Source organism: Thamnophis sirtalis, unplaced genomic scaffold (genome assembly GCF_051295495.1).
Source record: "Thamnophis sirtalis isolate CommonGarterSnake01/CBP01778 unplaced genomic scaffold, rThaSir2_p1.2 scaffold_3, whole genome shotgun sequence".
Classification (NCBI taxonomy): Eukaryota; Metazoa; Chordata; class Lepidosauria; order Squamata; family Natricidae; genus Thamnophis; species Thamnophis sirtalis.
In genome coordinates this window covers 91,378,903-91,404,907 of record NW_028261383.1, presented here as the reverse complement: position 1 = coordinate 91,404,907, position 26,005 = coordinate 91,378,903, and the positions used below count along the sequence as shown (strand labels likewise).

Sequence of the window (26,005 nt, the reverse complement as noted above, 5' to 3'; positions counted from 1 at the left end):
ATTAAAAGCTGGGGTGGGAGGGTGGGGGGGCATATTTTAGTGAACTATTCTAAATGTTGAATCTTTTAGTAGGTACAGAAATAATACACTGGTTAAGTATCATTTTACCTATAGGAACACTTCTGGAAAATGATGTGGATGATTGGCAGCAGTCCTTCTGCCTGAATTACAAAGTTATTTTTAGTACTACCTAGGTTCAGAAGTTTTCTTCAGAAGAGAAGAAATCTTGCCTAGCAGTGGTGGGTTATGCTCGGTGCGCCCCGGTATGGGCATACCGATGCCTGCCGGGAGCACAGGGTATCGTTTCAGTATGATGCTCTGGAGGTCCCACTTGTGGTATTTGAGCTCTTTGGGGCTTCCGCACACACGCACAGAGCGTACGGTGCCTGAGCGATCCTCCGCAGAGCAGCTGGAGTGTCATGGAGCGTTGTGTAGCATCGCAGGAGGTAAGTACGCATGGGGACGCTGCGCGCATTCATGTGGTGGATGCTGGGCCCTGTTGCACTGTACCAGTTGCAACAGGATCTGGAACCCACCACTGCTGCCTAGTCTTTAGAGCAGTGTTTCTCAATATTCAGCACTTGAAATATGTGTGGACTTCAATTCCCAGAATTCCTGAACCAACCAGGAAGTTGAAGTTCACATATCTTCAGGTGCCCAAGGTTGAGAAACACTCCATTAGAACAAAGGGAGGACAAAGAAATAACAATCTAGGATACTATATCACTGGCTGTCCTTCACACCATCCCCAGTAATAGCATTTCAAGATTCCTGATGTTCCTCTTAAATTTTCTCTATTCACTAGAAGAAAGTAAAAACAATGTTAGTTATAACTGAACCTATTACATCATCGTTTCCCAAACTCAAAAGAATCTTTAAAACCATAGTTCTAAGATAAATCTTAACAATGACCTAAGTTTTCAAAAATATCAAGATTTTCTGAGAGGAACAAACTTTTAAGGCATCGAAATAAGTCCTAATCTGGAACAAAAAAGAGATGCCCTTGCTGCTCCTGTTTTTGCTTTTTCAAATACTTCCATTTTGCCTTCCCAAAATAGCTGGCTATTGAGTTGTAGCAGCCAAGAAAGTAGTTACTGTAGGTGCTTGCCAGGGGACAAGGTCAAGTCTGTCCACACATAACTACCCAGGTATTATTAGTACAGGTCAGAAGGGCCATTCCTTGTAGATCAGAGAATACCAGAGTTGACAGATGCCAAAGTAATTATCTAATTCACCCCCCCCCTTCTCAGTGCAGGGTCCACTAGAGCACCTCTGACAGCCCAACCTTTATTGGAAGACTTCAGCAGTTCATGAACTTGCCACTTCAGGGGACAACCTGTACCACTGCCTGACAGTTCGTAAACTCAGGAAATTCCTCTGATGTTTAACCTGAACTTCTTTCCTTGTACCATTAACTCACTGGTTCATGTCCAGTCCTCAGGAGTAATGAGCAATCTCTCTACTGAGTGACAACTTTTCAGATATTTGAATACAGCTATCATATCTTCCCTCAGCCTTACCTTTTATAAGCTAAACATGCCTAGATCCTTCAACTGTTTCTCATCAAACTTTGATCATCTGTCTTCCAAACTTCCTAGAATTTTTGAACTAAGCTACCCTGAATGGATACAGTACTCTCAGCAGGGTCTGTTCTAGGTAGAGCAGAGTCAAACGATTACTGTACTTCCCATGATCTAATCGAACGGGATTTTCTACTGTTTTGCTTTTCTTGTCAAACGTAAATCTATTTGTCATGATTCTTATGACAATGATACCATGAGTCCCAATATTTCTAGGTTTTGCCCATCTGAAGCACAGATCTTGAAGGACTGGACAAATTTTTAGACACAGAGTCACTGTGTAAGATAGTCATAAAACCTGCATGAATGCCAAAACCCAGTAAATTAAACTCAAATGTTTTTTTCTTCCAGGGACAAAGAGGAGCAAGCAAGGTCACGAACCTTATAACCTAATTCTTTATAATTAAAATCCAATCAGACAATCAGATTAATTAAAAGTGTTTCTACAGGATTCAGAAACAGACGGAAAACATTTTAAACTGCTCAATGTTTTGTGTGTACATTGGGAAACAAAATACTTAGTATATTTGACAATAAGCAATGAGGATGGAATAGAGAATGACTTTAACTCTACTTGACAAAAGCTGTGCTCATAAATGTAGTTATAAAAGGAAGCACAGTTGGTTTCTCTTTTCTCTTCCAAGTTTGTTGCTTTTTTTTCATTTTCAGCTTTAGATCAAAATGAAACAAAGGTTCCTCTATAAAGGAACCAAAAATAAAATTAAAAAAGAAAACACTAATTAAGAAGAAAGTTCAATGCAATTAGGAATGGCATTGTTTTTGATGGCAAAAAAATGCCCTGAATAACAACATGTTGTTGTGTATGACACACCCAACCTAACTGAACTCAAGGACAAAAGTGGGATTGTGCTCTAGCTAGGGAGAGAGTTGGGAGTTCTGCAGTGGAAAATGAAAAGAAAAATCCTAGGCTGCACATGTCTGTTCATTCCATATGGAGCTGTTTAATTTTTCTGGCCTTCAAGCAACAGGATAGTCTAGAATTATTTCCACATATCATTTAAGATGGATAGTGTCAAACACGTTTCTAAAAAAAAATTAAACCTTCCATGCAAAAAGAAAATATATTCTAAAACATTTCTCTACAAGAAAACAAATCCATGAATTGAATTCTCAGTTCATTCTTACAAGGAAGCAAGGAATTAATGCCGGGAAAAATGTTAATTTTTTTAAACTGTTATTATGATGTCTTATATTATAGAATACAACATATATCTTGTTTAAGAATCAAAATGATTTAAGAATCAAAATTTTACTTCAGCAGCATCCTAGGTTCTCTGTGCGTCACAGGATGTAACTTTAATTAACCAATATTTTATTCTCTGGCAAAAAATAATAATAATGGGAAGAATAAGGATATAAGAGTAGCTCTTTTTATTATTATCAAACAGCCATTTCTGGTTAGCATTGGTTTCCAATATCTTGAATCATTTTCAGAGCATTGCTGTGAAACTAAGGGCTTAAGCTAGCTAGAGAGGATAATGTTCAGATTAGACAGAAGTGTTATATAAACATGGAACAGGTGTCTCTGAGGCTCAAAGCCTGGAAAAGAACAGTCAAAAGTCCACTGAGTTGAAAGAGTAAAAGGACAAGACCAACTCTGAAATTGGCATAAATATCTTTACACATACACATGCAGAAACACACAAACTCTGCAGTTGCCCAAGATAGATATAGATATAGATGCTATAGATATATAACTGTTTATGAAGTTTCTGTTATTAGCTACGGTAGTTATTGAAACTGCAGTTGAATTCCTGGTACAGTCTGGCATACAGCAATGGGAAGTTCCACTTTAGATGGCCAACTCCAGGAAAAATGAACTCATAATAGTTTCTTTTTGATTATTACTTTGGGAAGAAAGATTAGTGGTAAAGGATAAAGGATTACATTTGTCATGGAATTCCCTAAAGTGTTTTTTTTTTAAACTCATGCTTTGAACTGACTTCTGGTTCTAATTGGAGAAAACATATTCCAAAAATGGATAAAGAACCTAGTTGATGCTCCAAAAGAAATTGAGGAACAAAGTGATTTAGAATAACAATAAGGATTCTGGATTTCTGAAGCCCCTTGTGTTGGAGACAATAAAGCAAATGCATACTGTGATAGGTTAGATTGAATTAAGAAAATACCGCATGTAGTGTGAATGTGAGTAAAGATGGTAATCTAATCTACAACTTCTCTATTTATTAAAAAAATGTTAGGAGATCGATTTGATTAACAAAATCATGATGAGCAACAGAGGTCGGAATCTATTGTTTCATTGGTGATAACCATTGGTGATAACCACTGCATATGGAAGGCTGAGACTTGGAACATAAAGTATGTGGATAAATGAAATGAAATGAAGATGTATGTCTATGAAATCAAGAGACTGGATAAGGAGATTGTAGATCCAAATAAACTGAACAAACTTCTTCAGTGTGTTCAGGTGCCCTTTGAAAAACACCTTTGGGACAACCATGACCTGGCTTATTGAAGATCTCCATGGACACTAAGATCTGAATGAAGGTGGCCTGATCTTGTGTGAAGTGGCACGCAGAACCATCTCTGTGGGCACACAGTTTCCAGCTGCTCTTTTAGTTTCCAATGTGATGACCAGCTGGTCTTCACAGGTCCTGGAGCACCGGAAAATGACCAAAAAATGGCCAGAAATGGTGTGAAGATGGCCCAAAACAACCAAAAAGCAGACATGCACGCGCTGGCTAGCTGGTCTTAGAGTTTCTGGCACTCCGGCATGCACACACACATTCTGGTTTGGGCACTCGGTACTAAAAAGGTTCTCCATCACTGATTTAGGTTGTTGTGGGGGCATATGGAAGTAGAAATTTCACCCTTTTCTGAGAAACCTATACAACCACGCAGTTAGTCACTAGGGGGCAGGAGTTATAAACTGGGAACTGGGAGATTGAAAGATTTAATATATTTTCCCTTTTCTTTCTGGCTCCTGATCTGGCTCCCTTCATCCACATTTTCCACCTGTTTTAAATATACAAATGCATATATAATTATTAGCTTCATTTAAGGTTACATTTAATCTGGCCCTCAATTACAGGATTCTTTTTATACTTTAAAAATAGTATTTAGGATTCTTTACTTCACTGCCATTAGAGAAAATGACTTGAATGCCATGTATACTAAATGAGAAGTTCTGCAGTCACCCATTTGAAGGCACAGATGGACATAATTATTTTCCAAAATATTCTTCTGTCAGGCAATCTAGTATCTCCAAGAATTTTGGACTACAGTTCCATCTATGGCTTTTGGCCATGCTGCCTGGGCATACAGGGTTTACAATTCAATGCATCTGGAGGACATCAAGTTGATTATCTTAGCTCATGTTATTGAACTGCTGAAGCCTTAAGCAATGTGAATTGTAAAACAGGGGTGGAGAACCAGCAATCTGCCAGATGTTGTTCAACTGTAATCCCCTATAATCCTCAATTGGCTGGCTAAGGATGCGATGAGGTATAATTCAATCTTCTTTTGAGGGCTACATGTTCTCCATGTACATGTTTAAAAATACATACACACCTTTTCATTTCAGCTTGAAGCAGGCAGCTAACCTGATTGGATCCAACTGATGACATCCTTTTATATGGAATCAGTTCTTTAGAGGAATTCCTAATGCAGTCACTACAGTCATTGAGACATATTGCTGACAAATACATTTCTTTATATCATCAAACTGTTTTCCTAAGCCTTAAAAGAAGTAAATTAATATTGCTTCATTTTTTAAAACAATAAATATGCAAATTTAAATGGCAAAGCAAAGCAAATAAAATCTCAGAGATCTAAGAACATTAGCTTGATCAAATACAAGGTCATGGCATGCTTTATTAACAGTTTTCTTACATTATAGGGGAGCATATCCTACGGTACTACTTTGTGTGACCTTCCTTAGAAGAAACAGATGAAATAATGGAATTGGGACGGACATTTAGAATACTGAGCCCAATTTCCTGTTCATTCAGGAATCTAAACTAAAGAATCCTCTCATGGCACGCTGGAATATGCCTGAACATATTCAGTGAAGGGGAACCTACATTCTTTTTTGTTCATTGATTTCCAAACATTGCCCTCAATGCTTATTATTTTTCATTTAACATTCAATTGGCATTATCTTCTTGTAACTTAATTTTACTGTTTTGTATTTTGTACTTTGCAACAACAGGGAACATGTCTTGATGTCTTCTGTATGACACCATTCCAAATACTTGAGGACTGCTATCATATCTTCCCTCAGACTTTTGTTCCTAAGGCTAAAGACTCCGAATTCCTTCAAACTTACACTTACATTAGTTTATTAATCAAAATGTCACAAAATGCCATTGTCAAATGCTTTGCTGAAATGAAAATATTTTACCTGAATAGTATAAGACTCATAAAACATGTTCTTGAAAAATCAGTGCTGATTTCTAGTAATTACTACTTGTGGGGAGTCCTTGATTCTATCTGAGCCTTGTTGTCTGCTTGCAGATGTTTTTGTTACCTAACTAGGTAACATCTTCAGTGCTAGCTCACGACATCATTTTCAAGGAGTCTGATCTCCTTGTGATCTCCTCAGGAATTTAGCTACATGTCAAAGTCTGGTTGAGTGGTCTGGATTTTGTCTTTTCATGGGTTTGAACATAAAGTCATTTGCTCTCCTCAAAACATATGGCAGTTTACGCATTACCCTCAATTTCTCAAAAAAATGTCAGTCAGCCAGTTCATCACCAGCTTTGTGCAGTATCCTAGGAAGCAATAGCGCTGGGAAAGAGTAAGGAAAGAGTAAGAGGGAGGAAGAGACATTATATTTAAAAGTCTGATTAACTGCTATACTGTATAACTCTTTAATAGATGTTCTTACTTATTGTTTCCAATAAGTTTGAAATTGGTACAGACCAGAGGTGGGATGCTCCCGTTCAGCCTGGATCGGGTGAACCGGTAGTAATGGTGGCAGGAGGCTCTGCCCATCCACTCAGATGCATCTGCACATGTGCAGAAGTGCTGCACGTCCACGTGAGTACATGCACGCGCATGAGCAAAGCGGTAGTAAAAAAAATGGAAACCCACCACTGGTACAGACTTTGTTTCAAACTCCAGTGTTCACACTCACCAGAGATCCATGTGGGCCCCATCCTGATGATGTTCTGAAAATCCTTGAAAACCTGGCTGCTCTCCCAGATCACGGGTTACATTGGAGGTTATTTTCCTTATTGCTATATGTTATTTTCTTTTCTGGACAAGTGCAATTTGCTTGTCAATCTTTATTGACAATCTGACTAGGTGGCTCAATGGCTAAGACACTGAGCTTGTCGATTAGAAAGGTCAGCAGTTCGGCGGTTCGAATGCCTAGTACCGGTCTCCTGCATGAGCAGGGGGTTGGACTAGATGACCTCCAAGATCCCTTCCAGTTCTGTTACTGTTTACTGTTTGTTGTCTTCTATTTTTAAAATGTAAGCTGTCTAGAATCCTTTGGAATTGGGAGGCCTCTATAATGTATAAATAATAAGATTTGTTGGCTGAACTAATTTTTTTCTAGTCATAATGAGGTGTTCATTCTGTGGCAGTAGTCTACTGTACATAAAACACAGGCTACAGTCCTAGAAACAAAATCTCTCCAGTTGGCACCATCTATTTTATCCACCACTTTGATCCTCCAACTGGAGATTGAAAGGAAAATAAGAACCCTAGCTTAGCCATCACATTCTTTAGTGTTCTTTCTTGATCCTCAAAAAACATGGCATCCCTTTGGTTTGCAGTAACATTTGTCCAAACATGGATTAGTAGGAAGGAATAACTATCAATGCTTTAGATAAATCTTGGTTGTTGGTTTCCTGATCTATGTTCATAGCAGTCAGACAACTATTTACCAACTACCAGAAATTGTCCTTTAATCTTGTTGCTGATCACAGCCACATCCCCTGCGTAGGGATTTACCATCCTATTTCTGAGCCTGTTCTTCTCCTGAAGACTTACAACTTGTTTCCTCAAAAATAATCAGAAAGAAGTTTCAAAGTTTCAACAGTGCAGAGTATCTTCTATATCAGTTGCTTCTGATCATTGTTTCCATCACTGGGCTTGCTCCTTTGTTTGACCTTCTGTAGTACCCTCTTTTTGTGATCTGTTAAGTCTTCATCCCCACTCATCAGAGAAGTGTGGCTACTTGTTACTTTAATTTTGTGACATTTTAGCAGATACATGCCAGACTGTTTTCAGGTAGAAATATTTTAAAATATTTTAAATTTGCCTTTTTAAATACAAAAATTTCAATTGAGGATGGCCATATTTCATTATAATTGTCCATATATGTGTTACATCTGTAAGCAATTTATTCTGATGCTATTTGCAACTTATGAATGAGATAGGAATTCAATTATGCCACAAGTATTGTAGGTCAGAACCGCGGGCTAATTTCATTTTCATTCATTTGGTTTCTTAAGCTTTCCTTTCTTTTTTTGACCCATTCACTTTAAGTTGTGAATCACCAGGGTTGTCAAACTCAATTTCATTGAAGAGCCGAGGTGGCGCAGTGGTTAGGGTGCAGTACTGCAGGCCACTTCAGCTGACTGTTATCTGCAGTTCAGCGGTTCTAATCTCACCAGCTCAAGGTTGACTCAGCCTTCCATCCTTCCGAGGTGGGTGAAATGAGGACCCAGACTGTGGGGGCAATATGCTGACTCTGTAAATCGCTTAGAGAGGGCTGAAAGCCCTATGAAGCGATATATAAGTCTAACTGCTATTGCTATTGCTATTGCTATTGAGAGCTGTATCAGAGTTGTGTTTGACCTCGGAGGGCTGGGAGGAGGAGTGTGGGGCACGACCAGGGCATGGCCGTGGTAGGCATGGGTGTGGGCACGGCTATGGTGGGTGTGACACAGAACTCATGTCGGGGGCACCTGTAGTGGCCAAGTGCTAAAGGAGGACTTGCCTCAGAGCCTCCCTCACTTTCATTATAATCTCCTTCCTTCCTTCCTTCCTTCCTTCCTTTTATTCTTTTTCCTTCTCTCTTCATTCTCTTTTCTTCTTCCTTCCCATCTTTCTTTCTTTTTCCTTCCTTGCTCTCTTCCCACCTTTCCTTCTTTTTCTTTCCTCTTTCCCTTTCTCATTTCCTATCCCTTCTTGGATGCTCAAATGCAAAACGGGAAACATTTCTCCTCTTGTTTTGTTTTTAGTTTGTTTTGATAGCCCTCTACCAGTGAAAATGCGCCCCCTGCTCCATCTTCACTAGCAGAGGCACCACAGGCCTGTCCCTTGTTGTTTCCAGGCTGGCCTCGCAGACCAGATCTAAGCATCCCATGGGCCGTATCTGGCCCCCGAGCCTTCAGTTTGACATCCCTGACTTAGACTCCTTTGTAAATTCCTCTTTCCTCTCTAAATTCTCCTGCTCAGCCTAATTTCTCTATGGATACTAGCCTATATGCATTATGCATTTTTACTTCATTATGCATTTTTACTTCATTATCAGTTAGAATAGAGAAAGAAAAGACTATAATGCTGCTGCTGGACTTCCATTCTGTTATCCAAGTGGGTCAGTCACAATAACTGAGTTTAAACGTGCTTGGAATAAACACATATCAATCATCCAACAAAATTTTTAAAAAAACTTCAAAAGTCTGATTCAATGGACCACCATGTCTTTTTCTGCCATTAGTTTTCTATGTTTCTATCCAACGTGAAGATAATCAAAGGGATTGGTTGGCATTAGGAATTCATCAGAGGGTCTCAGGCCTATTTTTCATTCCAGCATGCCGAAATATGCTGTCTGTATAATCATACATCCATGTAAACTCATCTTTTTGAAAATATTTTACCCATTTTGTTCTATACTTGCCACTTTGGCTGTAATCTTTCTTGATTCATCCAAAGCACAATTAATATTTTGGGTAGATCATTGTAACATATATAATGATTTGTTTAAGTGATTAACTGCAGACTTTTGGGATCCATACCAAATGTGGTGTTTGATGCTTTATAAATGTCTGTTTTGTGTAATATTCCTATATTCAGATAGCCAAATGCGATTGGACTTATTTGCTGGAACAATCCCTTTAACAAATATTTGTAAGAGTTTCCAAGGGAGATGATTTAAATGGGCAAGTTGCATTACAAGCTTCCTTGCCTTTTCTTCCCCTTATTCTGAATATGATCAAATATTACTTCCACTAAGGGTAACTTTTATTTAATTGGAATTGTCTTCTCTGAAAATACAACTGGAGTAACATGGGCTATATGAAAGTGAAGACAATATTACATGTCCCTATAAAGATATAAGGACTTCTTTTTGATATGCACTTACTTACATGACGATCAATGTTAGTTGATATATAAGCAGATTCTAATGATATAATTTGACTAAATTGGGAGCAAGAGTATAAGATAAGAAATGGAATAGAATGATGATCCACTCTCTGTACTATTTTGTTAGCAGTGACAAGTAAAGGGCTAAATGTTTTTGTGCTGTTACCAAAACTGAATAATTATTCCAATATTACTGGTGGGCCTCTGCAAGTTACAGAAAATCTACCAAGCATTAAAAACAATGTAGTCATCTTAGAAAATACCACAATTATTAAATAATTGCCATCACTTACAAGAAATGTATTAAAGGACTTTTGTCTTTTTGTACAAAAGAAAAAAGACAGTCAAACCTTGCAGCCAGGCTGAAAGTTAAAGACTTATGTTGAGAATTTTTCAGTTCTGCTTCTAGGCTCCAGTCCAAAACATCTAATTTGATATTTGCCAAGAACAATACTTTATTATTTGCTTTCATGCCAAAGAGTAAGCTTATGAATGAATGTAATGTACTGTATCAGTAGGCATAAATATGCATTGCTTTCTTACCAAGGTCAGATTATAAACTTATTATCAAGCAATTTACAGATCAAATTTGGTGCATTCTAGTACTTTTAAGAATTCTGTATTTTATGGAAGCGGGACTAAAAATAGGCCTTTCCAAAAAAAGTTGAATCTGAAGTTTTGCTTGCATTGAGCATACAATTCAATATATTTGTGTATTTCTATATTTAAGTCTTTTTACATCAAGAAATTCTCAGTGTTGGTCAACTGATTTGTTTGTTACATTCATTGCACCTTTTTTTTGCCTTTCATAGTAGCAAAATTAAGAAACATCAATAAATCCCTGCCACTTTCATAGCACTAACTGCTTTTTAGTTGTGTTGGACTAAAAGATATCAAAGGAGGGGGATATAGACCAGCCACAATGGCTCAATTATATTGTTGCTTGTAATACAAAGATTTAAAGAAATATTATCAGAAGTTTGTTTAATCTTATGATTTCCCCACACTCATAATGCTATGCTATAGGAGTGGGGGAAAGTGCAAAGTAAGCCATTGTTCATCCTTTAAAACAACAACAAAATAATGACTGTATGCATGAAGAAATATAATGCTATGAAGAAAAGAAAAGGAACTTTGTCAGTATGGAAACCCTCTCTCTTTGAAGTATTATGATGGTACTTATAATGGATTTAAGTAGATCTACTCAGAACTAGGTTCATTGGAATTCATGGGTTTTATTCCTAAGTATACATAATTTGAACTTAAAGCTAAAGATTTGAAAAATCATCCAGTAAAAAATTAAAAAGTCCACAACATGATGCAGCTGGTGGAGATTCCTATTCTTTTTCATTTATGCCATAGCAACATTAAATAAGTGTTCATAGAGAATGTTCAATACATTCCATAAATTGAATACATTGCAACATATGTGCTATCTGAGGAACAAATAACATATTACAAATGGGAGACTTTAAGGACTAGATCTGTATGGTAGTCAATAAATAGGGTTCATATTCTACTGTAAAGATAACTTTCATATGCTAACACTAACATGTATTTATTAGACAACTTTACTAGGAATACTATGCATATGGGAACTTTATAAAGTGTAGTGTAAGTACAGTGCTTTGAATAATAATTAAATATCTTGAACTGATATTAATAAAGTCAGCTAGATCTAAAGGTAGTAAACAGATGTTCAAATGGGTGAAATTAAATTAGTTTGAAGCTTTTGAAGGGGCAAATAAAATATAGAGAATGAAAATGGATTAAGCAGAATAAACAGTATGCAGGAAAGATTACAAAATAAAGTTACCGGGTAACCATCTCGTCCTGACTGTCCCTGTGATATTAAATAAGGAAAACAATAAGATCAGTCAGTGGCACTTAACAGCAGCAAGAGTTCACAGTCAATAACAAAATTTAGGAGTTGATCTGGAAGACAATGAATCTAGAAGTTTTTACCCAGGGGAAAATCTATATCAGAATATCAGAAAATAGGAATTTATGGCAGGGGTATCTCCCTTTTAAATTTCTTGTAACAATCCTATGATATAGTTGAAATAGAGAAAAAGACATCTGCACAAGACCACAATTTAAGCATTATGCCTCAGCAAACTTCACTCATCCTTTATACATGACTTTTTAAAGTAAATATTGTTCCTACTAAAAGGAAAACAGATATATTTAAAAATTTTAAACAGAAATCTAAATTTCAAACGTTTTTAGTTAATGGAACCTTTATCTTCCCCATAACTCTACTCACAGTCCCGTTTCATCCTGCAGTACATCATGTATTGCTGTGTGAAGCTGACTCTGATTCAATATGATTGATTTTAATATGGAAACATGCAGGATTATATTTCAGTATAAATGGCTTTGCTCTATGGTCAAGTTGTTCAACTACAGTGGAGTACTCATTTACTTTACTGAGCTTTGTTCTGGTTTCTCGCCTGGCTGGCAGAAGCATCTGTGATCAGTAGGAACTAAATACACTTCCTTCCCTTTTTCTTTCCTTCCATGATAGGTGGCCAATTTGAAACAACAAATGGGTTGACAACAAATGAAAATCAAGATTTAAAAACATATTGGATAAAAATATTAGTGTGAACAACCATGTAATTGGAACCTTGACTATTCAATTACATTGGTTTATGAACCACTGTTGTTGCTCCCTTTAAGGCAAGAACTAGACTTTTGTGTCACTGCAACACATGCATCTGTGGTTTGGAGTGGGTTGCATAGCTGTTGTCAGTTGGTAGCCATCTGCAACCTATGCTTACCTATCAAGCCCTTCACAGTGTAGGTATATGTCGACCCCTACATGCAGCTGCAGACAAGTCTAGATCAAACTGAACAAGGATCAACAACATTGTCTCAATAAACTAATTTCAGTGAATAGTCAAGGTGTTTTACTTATCTGGGTATTCTCAATTGAGAAGTGAACGTCCTTCTCAGAGGGAATAACCCTCTTTGTCTGCCTAGCGAGAGAACCACAAGAGAGTTTAAAGGAACTTTCTCAGACCCTACAAATAACCCTTAGAAAGAAAATGTGTTTTATAAGGGAAAATAAGCTAATTTTTTATACCCTTTCTGGGAGGAAAAAGCTCTTTTGCAATTCTAATATTGTATAGCTACTTCAAGTAGAATTCATGGGGCAAAAATAGAAAAACAAATCTTACCTAAATAGCCAAATATAGAAAGTTAAAAGCTGAAATCATTGAAGAAATATAATTGCCTCACAATTGAGAATATGATTGAAATCTATTATAGCCAAACATAAGATTTTTAATATGCAGCTCCATGAAAAAATAATGGTATTTTAATCCAAAGTATTTCTACTTGTTAAACTAAATTCAGTAATGATATTTTAAAATTTATTTGCTTATTGATTATTGATATTTTAATTTTACTATAACAATCAGGGCAAATTACAAAACAACTTAAAATTATACCATTCAGAATTAGTTGACTGCTGTATTCAAATACTCCTTAAATAACTGATTCATAAACTCCATTGTCAATTTAGATGAAAATGTGGTATCAACAAATATATTAGTCTGTATCATTTTTTCTTCTTTTGATCCAAACATTTCATGAAAGTAGTTCTTTCTATTAGTATTATTTGGTATGATTAAGATTCAAGATAAAGTAGCAAATGGCTTTCCAAAGTGAGTCCTTTGACAATCCAATATAGGAAATAAGGAAACCCAATAAAATCTTAACACATACAAAATCTTTATTGGTCCAAAAGGGCCTGAGAAGAATATTAAAATATCACATTTTGTACAGTGTCTACATCATTTCACAAGTTTTTCCAGTTTCTACACCACTTAAAACTGCATGTCTCATTTAAATTTTAAAATTGAATTTTAAAGCATCATATTTTGTAATTAAATTTCCAATAGATTTTATATTTGAATCTATACAATTTATCAGAAAAACAGTTTTCGAAGATCTAGGGTAGCAGTTTGCTGTCTTTACTGATGTTAAATTTTCTTTTTATTATTACCCCTAGAGGAAATTTGAGATACCACTTGAGAACCACTTATTTCACATTCAGTTCTGTGAAAATCCTACTTATGGGTAAGGTGACTGGCATATGCCAAGAGCCTCTGCATTAACTTGATGGCGGTACAGCTAGTTCTCAATTATAAGAGTTTGCTGGTGATCGTTTGAAGTTACAACAGCAGTGAAAAAGTGACTTATGACTATTTTTACACTTACAACCATTGCAGCATCCCCATGGTTACATGATCAAAATTTAGACACTTGGCAAGTGAGTCATATTTATAATGACTGCAGTGTCCCAGGGTTCTGTGATGACTTTTTGTGACCTTCTGACAAGCATAGTCCATGGGGAAGCCAAATTTGCTTAACAATCATGTTACTAATTTAACAATTGCAGTGATTCACTTAACAACTGTGTTAAGAAAGGTCATAAAATAGGGCAAAACTCACTTAACAACCATCTTACTTCCCAGTGGAAATTTTGGGCTGAATTGTGGTCATACATCTGTCTGTCTCTATTGTTACCTGCCTAGATTGGCTAACACACTTGGATGGCAAAGTGATCTTGACTTATTATACCAATAGGATTGAAGCAAGTTCTCCAGATTCTCATTCCCTTTGTATTGCAACCTGAGCATCTTTCTGCAACCTGAAAAGACTAAGGGTATGATGTTTGCAAAGTGAGGAAGGTAAAATAGGTGGCAAGTTTTTTTAAAATAGTTCAAGAACTGGCTTAAGGGAGGCATGTTCTACATCTGAGAATACTCAGAAGTATCATTGCCTTCTACTCTTCATCACACAACTGGCAGACAAACAATATTCCACTGTACTTAAAAACATTTAAAGCAAAAAATTGCAGTTCAGTTACTCTTTAGTTACTACCAACCTATCAGAACTATAACCTACTAGAAAAGGTTTGATCTAAATTTTTGAAAACCATTTTACTTTTTTTTTTGCAGATCTAGTCTTGTTTTGCCCTTAAATCTCCTGGATAGTTCTTAACTAATCTAGAAGAGGACCATGAGCAGAAAGCTTCATTTGTATTGTACCCAGAATTTGTAGCTGCAATGTCATTTCACTACACCAAGTGTTATTTCACTACACCAAGACAACAATTTAGCAATAGATTAAAACCACAGTAAAAAGGCACTGAATCTAATGTCTAGCACCCACCAGGAAACGTTTCATTGTCAACTGATTACATCTGGAATTTGAATGTGGCAACTGCCATGATCCTGGGGAAGGAATGGTGGAATAGCTGTAGTAATCTGGTGATTCCTACCCCCCCACCCCAAGTTAATTGGATATGAGATCCTACTGGTGAAACTGGGCTCTAGGGATTAGATACTAATATTTTGAGTTTGTGGATTAAAAGTCAGTTTAAGTCAAATCAATTGGTTAATCAAATATGTTTCCCTGTATCTTTGGATAACCTTATAAGGTAAAAAAAATGAAATATTAAACTTGCTATGAAGTAGAACAAGGGCTTCTTTCCATGCGAGACAGATGGATATTTAAGCTACACCTATGTATAGAGCCCTATCTCGGACAATGAAGAATTGTTTTCAGGCTGTCTGATGAGATACAGATTGCCATCTTCTGTGACACTGGGAATCTTCCTGTTTTCTTTTTCAGTGTCCAAAGACATTGCTACGTGAATCAAGACACAATGATCTAGTGTATTGTTATGGTGATTTTCAATTTCCCTCCATATTTCTTTCTTTTGTTCATGCAAAAAAGTAGCAAATTTAAAGAGAAATAACAGATGTATTAGAGAAAGTGGAGTAAGGATTAGATAATTATCTGCCGGAACTGTATTAACAAAGTGCATTCAAAGTGACAAAAGTTGTTCATTCCTCTGGACAATCACAGGATGCATGTAATCTGAATTTATAGTAATTATTTCTCAAAGATTTGGAGACTGAAAGGCAACAAGGCAATTTAACATTTATGAAAATAATAACAGCAGAAAAAGGATACTTTTTTAAAAAAAAGTTGAGATCAACAGCAAAAAAGCTCATTCTTAAAAGAAAAAAAAGGCTTTTACTAAGTTCAAAATGGCACAAAACCCTTTAGGCAAAGAAACAAATAGCCAGTTTTTCCTTGTTTATTATTTCCCTACATTTGAGAGAGAGAGGGGGGAGAGGGAGGGAGAGAGGGAGGGAGAAAAAGAGAAAGAGACATCATCTGGTACCAATTTCTGGACCAGGCACACCTCTACTGAAAGGCCTGTTCTTGTGAAATGAGACAGAAAGGAAAATAAATGCCTTAACTTTGTTGATTCGTGACCAAAAGTAATGTCAATGTTACTTACTGGAGGACCTGAAAAACAAAACATAATACATTGGTTATTAATTACATGGGACAAACAAGCTAAAATTATTATAATACAAAGAATTAATTTTGAAGAACAGTTTTAGTATAGCAACTACTAAATGGTAATGTGATGTCATGCTATTATATTATGGAATTTTAACAAATCTGGAATTAGAAAAGAAACATTGCCTTTTTTAAAAGAAAAAAATAAACCAAACCAAATTGCAGTGCAACTTTATTTAATTGGAATAATATCAAAGTTAAAATAATATTTGCCTATTGTCTAAGATTTACGATTTCATTAAAATAGGAGTAGTTATTGAAGTAATTATACCACCCTTGATAGCTGAATATTATTATTATTTTTAAAAAAGTTTTTATTTAAAAGAATAACTATACTAAAAGATAATGCAAACTAAAGTCAGAAAAAGAAATACTAAGTGCAGAAAGAAAAGAAAAAAGAAATAAAAAGAAAAAAGAATATGCAAAGAATATGTAAATTATTTATATATCTTACAGCTATGTAAAGAACTCCCAATCTTCCTTGAAACAAGTACAGGAGAATGTAATATCTCCCCCCTCCATTAGATTATGCACATCTTTCTCCCATAACTCCCACCCCCTTATCTATTTCACAAGTCCAAAAATATGTACACTGTATTTATTTATCATATTTTAAAACTGCATATCTCTATCATTGAGTAATGTCACTTATTGCTGAACAAAAGGTAATATACCTAAAACATTAACTGTTAGGTAACAATTGTGGAAGAGGGCTATCATTATTCTGATCATGTTTTTGAGTTTTGTGGATGTGCTTAGTTGGCTGCTGCATGACAAAGAATACTGGACCAGATGGGCCCTTTTCTTGGAGGAACAGCCAAACAATACTACAATTTAAAACAAAAGAAGACAATTCACATCAAGATAATCACATCTAGAAGCATATTCAACATAACCATTGGGTTGGCTCCAATGCATTCCTGGATCCCCCCCCATCCTATTGGCAAAACCATATCTCAAGATCATTTGAAAACCAGCAGGGTCAGTGCCAATCTACTCTCTGGAAAGATGATGTTCTTATGTCCTTACTTCAGGGGTGACCAGCACTGGATAAGGCTATTTACAGAACAGAACTCTGAACACATTAGGTGGCCTTCCTAAAGCCCTAATTGGAAATACATGGGATCTATTGGTATCCTTTGGAACTACCTTGAAACAAAGGATTCTTGCTCTAAGTAATTAAACTCCCATTCTGTATACCATAGAAGCAATGTATAGTTTAATGTACTTTCTTATGTTTTTTCTATTGTACCAAGAGAAAGCTAAAGCTGAACCGGAATCCATTCCTGTTCAAATACTGTAGTAATGAGAAAGAACAGTACAACTAATGGCCAGTGATGTTGTCAAGGAGAAGGGTCCTTACATAGGATGCCTTATATTTACAGAATAGAGGAACTCCGTCCTTTTCTCTTTCCTGTTTCTTTCATCTCAGTTCTTATTGTAGAATTTCTAGCAGGACCTTGGAACACGGGGAAAGAACAAACCCATCATAAAAGAGATACGTCAGCTCAGGGGAATGGGAAAGTGTGAGTTAGAGACTCAGAATCATTCCCCTTAACCACACTATGGTGATCTGGAGAACTGCTTCAGCAGGCCTTCAAGAGTCTGTTACTTTTGCAAAAAAGAAAAAAGAAAAGATTTTCCCAGGAATCCAAATGCCAGCTTCCTAAATCTTGGCATTTTTCCCCTTACCGAGGGAAGAACAAGAGCATGGGAGAAAAGAGAGTGTGCTTGTAGGAGAGAGGCAGACCTTAAATAAGAAACCAGTGTAGTTGGTGACAATCACTGTATTTTGAGACAGTGAATTGCACAGATTAATTAGGCACAGTCATTTGAAATACTTTTTTAACTAATGAATTTTATGGACTGATATAGGGAGAAAAGAGAGGATTGTTTTTCTTTCTATCTTTTTTCTACATAATGCATATAATTGTATTCATCTCCTAATGTTTTTAACTAAAATTTCCCAAATACTATGATCTTTCCTTCAAAGGAAGTTATTCCACTCTTTAATAAAACCGATTGCCTTTTTATGTACCTCGTTCAGCAGTAAGACAAACTTTGGAATTATTGTGATCAGGACTATACATGTGTAGCTGCCCATAAAAACATTAAAATACTGTTTTATTATTTTTTATTTCTTTATTAAGGATCTCCAATACTGAACTTGTCTTTATTTTAATACAATAAACTACATAAAATAGATCAATAACTCCTGATAGGTCAAATACCTTCAGCACTCATGTAAAATTAGCGATTTGATGATTCAAAGTGCATTGTTTAACACGTGGTTACATTTAATTGACTTTCAGGATTTATATTTATATTTATATCCTACTTTTCCTCTAAGATTTTAAGGTGGCATACTCTACTTCCATTTTTGCACAGACAACAGCCTGTGATGGCCTAGAGTGGCCCAAAGTCACTCAGGAGCTTTTGTGGCTAAAGATAGATTTGACTTTTGGGCTTCCCCAGTCTTAATCCAATTATTACACCAGGGTTGACTCTCCCTGACTGTCATTTACCAAGTTAATACTACTATGGGGAGATTTAAAAAATACTGTTGTTCTTTGCCCTAAATAGTTAGATATCAACATCAATTCATTGACAAATTACTTCTACCTCCCAAGAATATAGAAATAATTCAGAAAATCCCAATTTGGATTGATGGGCAAATTCATTATCAAACAAACTTGACATTTACTCTGATTCTCTGCTTTCTGTACTTTGTTCAGTTACTGATACATAAATGGACCCATCAGTTCCACATTACGGCTTTCAACAATCCCTGAACATGAACTGCTGCTGGGGCTTTTTGTGTGGCGTTTAAAGGCAATGATATTAATTTTCATTATAGTGTTACCATTTTAGAATGCTTCATCAGAAATAGATACCCACGGTGTTCAATTGCTCTCACTATTTGCTAAGTTTATAAATGCAGTGGCACCCACAGGAACTTGCTGCTTTCATCGAAGTGATAAAAGCATCACTGTGCCATCATATTGAAAGGCTGGCGCCTTTCAGACAAGCTTACAATATCATGACATACATAGAAAAGGGGAGGGGCTTGTGCTGTGACACTCTTTTTGCCCTTTGCATAGAGAACTGCAGCCAGAATCTATTCTGGACCATCATGTGAAAGATCAAACATTTGGATCATGCAGAAACAAATGCATTGAGACTTTGAACTGAACAGAAATCCACAGTGTGATATGTTTGCAAGAAAAGCAGATGTTGGGTTCCATCAACAGAATAAAGTTGTCCAAATAGCAGGAACTAATTCTTTGTTTTTCCCATACTGTGTCGAGCTCTTCTTGAGTATTGTGGTCTGTTCTAGTCACCATGATGCTTTAAGGAGGATTTGGACTAAGTGAAACTGGTTCAGCGAAGAACACTTGAGGCTAAATTGGTGAACCGAAATGATATTTTATGAAAAAGACAATAAAGGGGTTGAGAAAAGATGAGTACGGTAGCACTTATCTCAAATATCTGAAAGGTGGCGAAGAATGATGTTTCTAGAATTCATTCTAGAATACAAGGCAAAAAATTATGAATTCAGATTATGGGAAGAAAGATTCAAACTAGACATCAGAGGAAAACTTTCTAACTGCAAGAGCCATCTGGCTGTGGAATCAATTGCCTAGAATGGTGCAAGTTCTTTTTTTCTAAATATGTGCAGGGTCTTAGCCAACCATCTGCCGGATACGCTGTCATTTGGATTCTTATATTGAGCAAGGGGTTGTACTCAGTGATCTTAATGACCTTTCTGACCCTATGATTTCTACAGTTTTAGGATTACAGGTTAGACCTCTCCCTGATGCACAATCATGCTGCTTCCTATGGCTCTGTACTTGGAGTTTCAAGTAGTAGAGTTATAGATTTAACATAATTTTTTTAAAATGTACCTAAACTGGCTCTCTGTCATGCAAAATAAGATGGTATATTTAGTGTTCCGACATTTCCCCTTTCATAATGTTTCCAGAGAGTCTAGTCATATTAATTTCTTACAGAAAAATTCTCTTTAAACATTGCTGTTCGCAAAACATCATAGTTTGTAAACAGTCCACTTTGTTACAATGGTTTTTGATCTCTCCAAATCTTTGGGAAGACTATGCAAACAACAGAGGTGAGCGTTTGGTCTGAAGAGACTAACAAATCCATGTTTTACTCCTATTTAAAAAGGCATTTTACACTCTCTTAAAATCTTCTTCATGCTTCATTTCCTAAATGATTAATACCAGAAGGATTAAATATGGGAAAATGTGGGAAAAATTAAGGAAAAACTAAACTCCCTGGAAAACAATATGAAATGAAAAGCATGTTGTTTTGTTTCTTGAACTATCTTGAAACACTAAATCTGTTTTAAAGCTGTTTTAACTTTTGAAAAACAACTGAAAACAATATATTACCAACATGGAAATATAAATAATGATAGTAGTAATAGATTACGAAATCCCATGATTTCATTATGGTCCCTAGTATGATCATGTTCTGATGATGCAAAGTCACAACCCCATGGTGTGTAAATCCTTGTTTAAGAAATTAGCCCCTGTCTTGCTTCAGGTTTCAATTACCGTATTTTTCAGAATATAAGACGCTCCAAAGTATAAGACGCAGCTAAATTTTGGGAGGAAAACAAGGGGAAAATATTTGTCTCTGCCTCCCAGCAATTTTCCTCCTTGCAACAGACAGTACCGACAATATATACTGTTTGTAGTGTTACATGTCAGACTATACTTGTACTGATGCTGCTAAAATTGATGTGCTTTCTGGAAGTATAGTTATTATCTGCTATTTAAAAGAATAGCACTTTTTAAAACAATAGCACTGGGCTTCTTCAGATCAAGCATTTATTTTAAAAAGCTTCATTTTGTTAAGTTGTCTAGAATAATGATAAAGCAGTCTTTAAAAAATAAGTCTAATAATTTGAACATTCTATAGGTATTTATAGTTGTTGACTTACCTCCTTGCAGCAAACAGCCTGATTAGCACAAGAAAAAAAATCTGCCTCCCAGCAATTTGCCACCTGGAGCAAACAGCAAGTTTCACTTTCAATTTCTCCCGATCATCAGCTGTTACAGGCTGCAGGATTGCTATAGCTTATTGAAGCCCCTGTTTGCTGCAAAGAGGTAAATTTCTGGGAGGCAGAGGCCAAAGGGTTGGAGCCTGTGGGTGGGTGGGGCTACATTCAGTGTATAAGACTTACCCAAATTTTCACCCTCTTTTTGGGGGGAGAGGAAAGGTACACACTCAAATTCAGTTACTATGGGGATCAGCAATTTACTCAAGGCTGAAGAGATGACCACAGACAAGGAAGTGGGGGTGGGGAACAGAGTCTCTGAAAAAATGGACACTTGCCTGAATGGTTTTACTTCTAAAAAGAGCATACAGAAGAACTGTCAAAATCAAGTCCAAAGTTCAGAGGCTCAAGTCAGATTTGCCAGCCAGTCCAAAGGTCAGGATTTCGGGAATATAAGCAGAATGGCGCATTAAAGCAGGAGATCAGCCAGTTGCTTCCAATGAGGGATCATGGTCAGGGCTACCTCTTAAATCAGGCTGCAGGGAGCTGTCGCTAACCAATAAGTTTACTCTGTCTCACTGGTTAGAGACGAGTTCCCTGAAGATGGGATCCAGCATGAGTCAGCTTGGAAGATAAAACCTCTGGTTCCAGTAACTGACCCAGATTGGATCCTGTAACATTATCCTGGGACATGTATATTTGTAATTCGTAATAATTACATTGCTCTATGAAATCTTAATTTCTATTAAAAAATGGACTAAGTCAAATATAGAGTTCTGAAAACATGAATTTGGGCAGGATTGGGACTGATGGAGTGAAAAGTCAAACTCAACTTAGGTTCAGAGAATCTAGATGGGGGCAAGGGTCATTCTATCTATTGAATACATTTATTAGGAAGCTTCCAGCAGCATTTGTTCAATAAATGCAAAATTGAAAAAGAAATAATACATTTTATTGAACTATGTCAAGAGAACTTTCTTTAAATACTGAGACATTGTTAGCCTATTTTGAGTTATCAGGAAAAGCAGGCATCAAGGAAGTGTCTCTAACTCTCTGTACAGATTATAACACTAGATACTCAACTTTCAACTATTGTTCTTTACTTCAATTTGGTTTCCAGAAAATATCTTTTTCCCAGTAGAATTTAGTTTTGCAAACAGTATTATTAACTTGGAACTCACCATCTTGTCTTCTTGCAGCTAGCCAGCACCATCCTGTCATGTGCCCAAAGCACTTAATTTTCTTTTGTTTACGTAAATTGCCATGTGTTATTTCTTTGAGCTAGACAGCTCTGCAATTAATCATTATCAACAATAAATATTTGCAAATTAATAGTTAAATAATGGAAAGTGTCAAAAGGAACTTCAAGACTTTATGTTGGAAGGTGTTTGATTCCTATCAGATCTTTCCTCACCTGGCATAAATATGTAGGAGTCAAAGACAGTAAAGCCTGAACAGATGATGCAATTTTATGATCAAGTCTTCCTAATAAGACCATAGAGACCACATGAGAGATAGGTCAACAGTTGGAAAATTTCACACCTCAGGAGATGGTGGAACCCTACCAACATGATCACCCCAAGATATTCTTGAGGTAGGAGGAAACCCAGCCAATCAAAGCTAAGCTGGAGCTGAATGGCATCCACATTCATATATTAAGCACCATTTAACCTACTAGTAAGGCAAGCTTTCTTTCAAAAATGGAGAAACCAAATATATCAGGAAAGTCTGCCCCAAAGCAGGGGTGGATTTCATAACTTTTTATTACCTATTCTGTGGGCATGGCCCATTTTGTGTGCATGGCTTGGCGGTCATGTGACTGGGTGGTGTGGCCAACTTGATGTTACTCACCAGGAGATGTCATGGATTGGGTAAAATGTGCTGAAGCTCACTTAATAACACTCTTGCTTAGCAACCAAAATGTTGGGCTCAATTGTAGTCATAAATCAAGGACTATCTCTGCCTTCTTCATGGCAGCCTTGTCCTAGTAAAGTCCTTCTCCTTTCTGGCAATTTTCCTCTGTGTTAGAGGCACCAAAATAATCCAGACAATTTAAGGTTTCCAGAAGGGGGTTGGACTAGATGACATCCGAGTAGCCTTCTAGTGCTAAATTGCTGTGCTATCTTTCTTTCTTTCTTTCTTTCTTTCTTTCTTTCTTTCTTTCTTTCTTTCTTTCTTTCTTTCTTTCTTTCTTCTTTCTTTCTTTCTTTCTTTCTCTTTCTTTCTTTCTTTCTTTCTTTCTTTCTTTTCCTTCATTCCTTCCTTCATTTCTTTCTCCCTTCCCTCTGTGGAAAGCAACCCCACTCCAAATAACTGCTGAATTGCAAACCTCCTTCCAAGCAGCTTTTCAATTTAAAGCAGGACTCCAAAGCTGCAAACTCAACTTAAGACTTGTGGACTTCAACCCAGAATTCCACAGCCAGGCATGCTCAGTTCTGATTTAAAGCGACAGCATTTGTTTTTCTCCTTTGCTGAATCACCCGGCTTAAAAGTGAGTTTCCTTCTTTCTTTTTTTCTTTCTCTTTCTTTCTCCCTTCCCTTCCTTCCTCCATCCCGCCCCACCCTCTCTTACCTTTTAAAGCTTTTTTTCCCCTTGCTTGAACCGGCAGGGGGAAAAAAACTTTTTTAAAAAAAGTTTCTGACGAAGCTTCTGATGGGAGAACAGGTTTGGAGACCAAGTCACCATTACTACCAGTCCTATCCGGTACGTCAGATTTTTACTATCTCTTCTGGCATACCGGACTGTACAGGGAGGAACCCATCTCTGCCCCAAAGCAGAAATTCAAACAAACCAGTTTGAAGCTAAAAGTAGTGACTCAGAAAAACCATTTCTTTGAAATAGTTGATTACTGTCATTACTACAGAATGAAACTATTTCATTCTGAATCTTCAGGATCTAAAGCTGAAGTGCTAAAACAGAGCAAGCCTCAAATTGTGCTACAGGAATTATGAAGAGACCACTTTTGAGGGGATGAAGATCCAAGCTAGGCACCATCCTGAGCTAGGACGTAGTATCACAGAACATGAGCTCAGTAACACAAGATAAATTAAAAGAGTAGAGCAAAGAAAGTTAAGTCATCTACCTGAAAGAAAGAGGTGTGACTCGGTTTGTGAAACAATCAAACAATACAATTAAAAAGAGATGGCTTCGGTGACTGAGCCTTTATGGCAAATACTGTTCTGATTTCCCACCTGTGATTCACGCTATATGCTTCCATTGGATTAATGTGAATCCTGGAATGGAAATCGACTATTCTTGAATCTTCCTAAATTTGAGCTTTGCCTCTCTAGACTCTTGCAAAAGTAAACTGTTGTGCCAGTTTATATGCAGAATTTGAGATTATAGCATGCTTCCTGTTATTTTGGTGAAGATTTACAACATTAATCCAATGTTTTGAGTTTGTTGGTCATATGACAGCAGAGAACAGATATGTAAATTCAGTGTGGATATAATTCCACCCATAAGGTCAATGGATGCAGCAGGGGTGGATTTCAACCGGTTCGCGGTGGTCCCTGCGAACCAGTTGGTCGGCGAACCCGGAAGTAAGTAACTTCCGGGAATGGCGACTGGCCCACCCGCCCACCCGCGCTCCTTACCCGGTTTTGACAAGTTCTGCACTTCCACGCATGCGCAGGATGCATACAACGCCTGCGTGATCCTCCAGGAGCAGCTGGAGCATCGCACAGACACTAGTACGCATGCGTGCGCCGCGTGCATGCACGAGGACGCCGCTGGCCCCGTTCCAACGGAACCGGTTGGAACGGGGCGAGAAACCCACCCCTGGGATGCAGTAATGAATTTTATCATGGGCCAAATGCTGACTAGTTTTAATTAAACTACCTTCACAATGGAAAGACTGAAAAGAGAGTGGAAGGCTGAAATAACATTTTTTACCCTAACTTACCTTCCTCTCTTTAAATAATACTAGTAAGTCAGTCTATTCACTCAGTTGTTTTAGATAAGATATCTATTATTTTTCCTTTACTTAGTTGCAAATGGTTTTGGAACAATGGAACAATTATAGATATTTGCATTATTCTATTCTAATGCATTTATTATATCTATAATATTTGCATTATTCTGTTTTATGCCAAATATATCTTGATTCAAGAAGAAATTATTTGAAAATAGAATAGATTTAGAAAATTATAGCATTGCAGTTAATTATAAAGGGGATTAACATGTTCATAGTTTTATTTAGAAAACCTTAGAAAAAATGGTTACTACCATTTTCAATCTTTCTATTTTTTTGGTGGCATTTCTTTAGTATATTTGTATTTTAATGTCCTTTTGCTGTAAGGAAATTAATGCTATCAATGAGTGTATTTTATAGCTTGTTTTGGCACTATTATTTGCCATTTTAGCATGTGGAGATATTTATAGATTCTTTATCTGTAAAAACATCAATGTACTCCTAGATCAACTGTGAAAAACAGTTTTATATATACTATTTTACTAATTATGTATTTAAACTTATTTTTATCTTATTGAGAATGAAAAGAAGAAACATTAATCTGTATTAATCCAATTTTAAAAAAAGAAAATGTCCACTAAGAAATAGTAACTTTTTGCAAAAGATTAAATATATGATGACAGTTGGTCATGCTGCAGCTTCATGGTTTTTTCCCATGAAGATTTAAAATGCTGAATTGATCATGCAATATCACATAAGAAGTTTTTATTTTATTTTTCTCGCTTTTGAATGCTATT

At 36.5% G+C, this 26,005-nt stretch overlaps 1 protein-coding gene across 1 annotated transcript in view; it reads right to left on the bottom strand.

Annotated features, from left to right (window-relative positions):
• Positions 1-26,005, bottom strand: part of COL23A1 (collagen type XXIII alpha 1 chain) — a 272,186-nt gene that overhangs the window by 77,234 nt on the left and 168,947 nt on the right. The window contains exons 4-5 of the mRNA XM_087709496.1: positions 16,111-16,217; positions 11,701-11,727 (exon numbers count right to left, since the gene is read on the bottom strand). Coding sequence (XP_087565622.1) covers positions 11,701-11,727; positions 16,111-16,217 — 134 coding nt within the window. The remainder of the gene's footprint in view (positions 1-11,700; positions 11,728-16,110; positions 16,218-26,005) is intronic.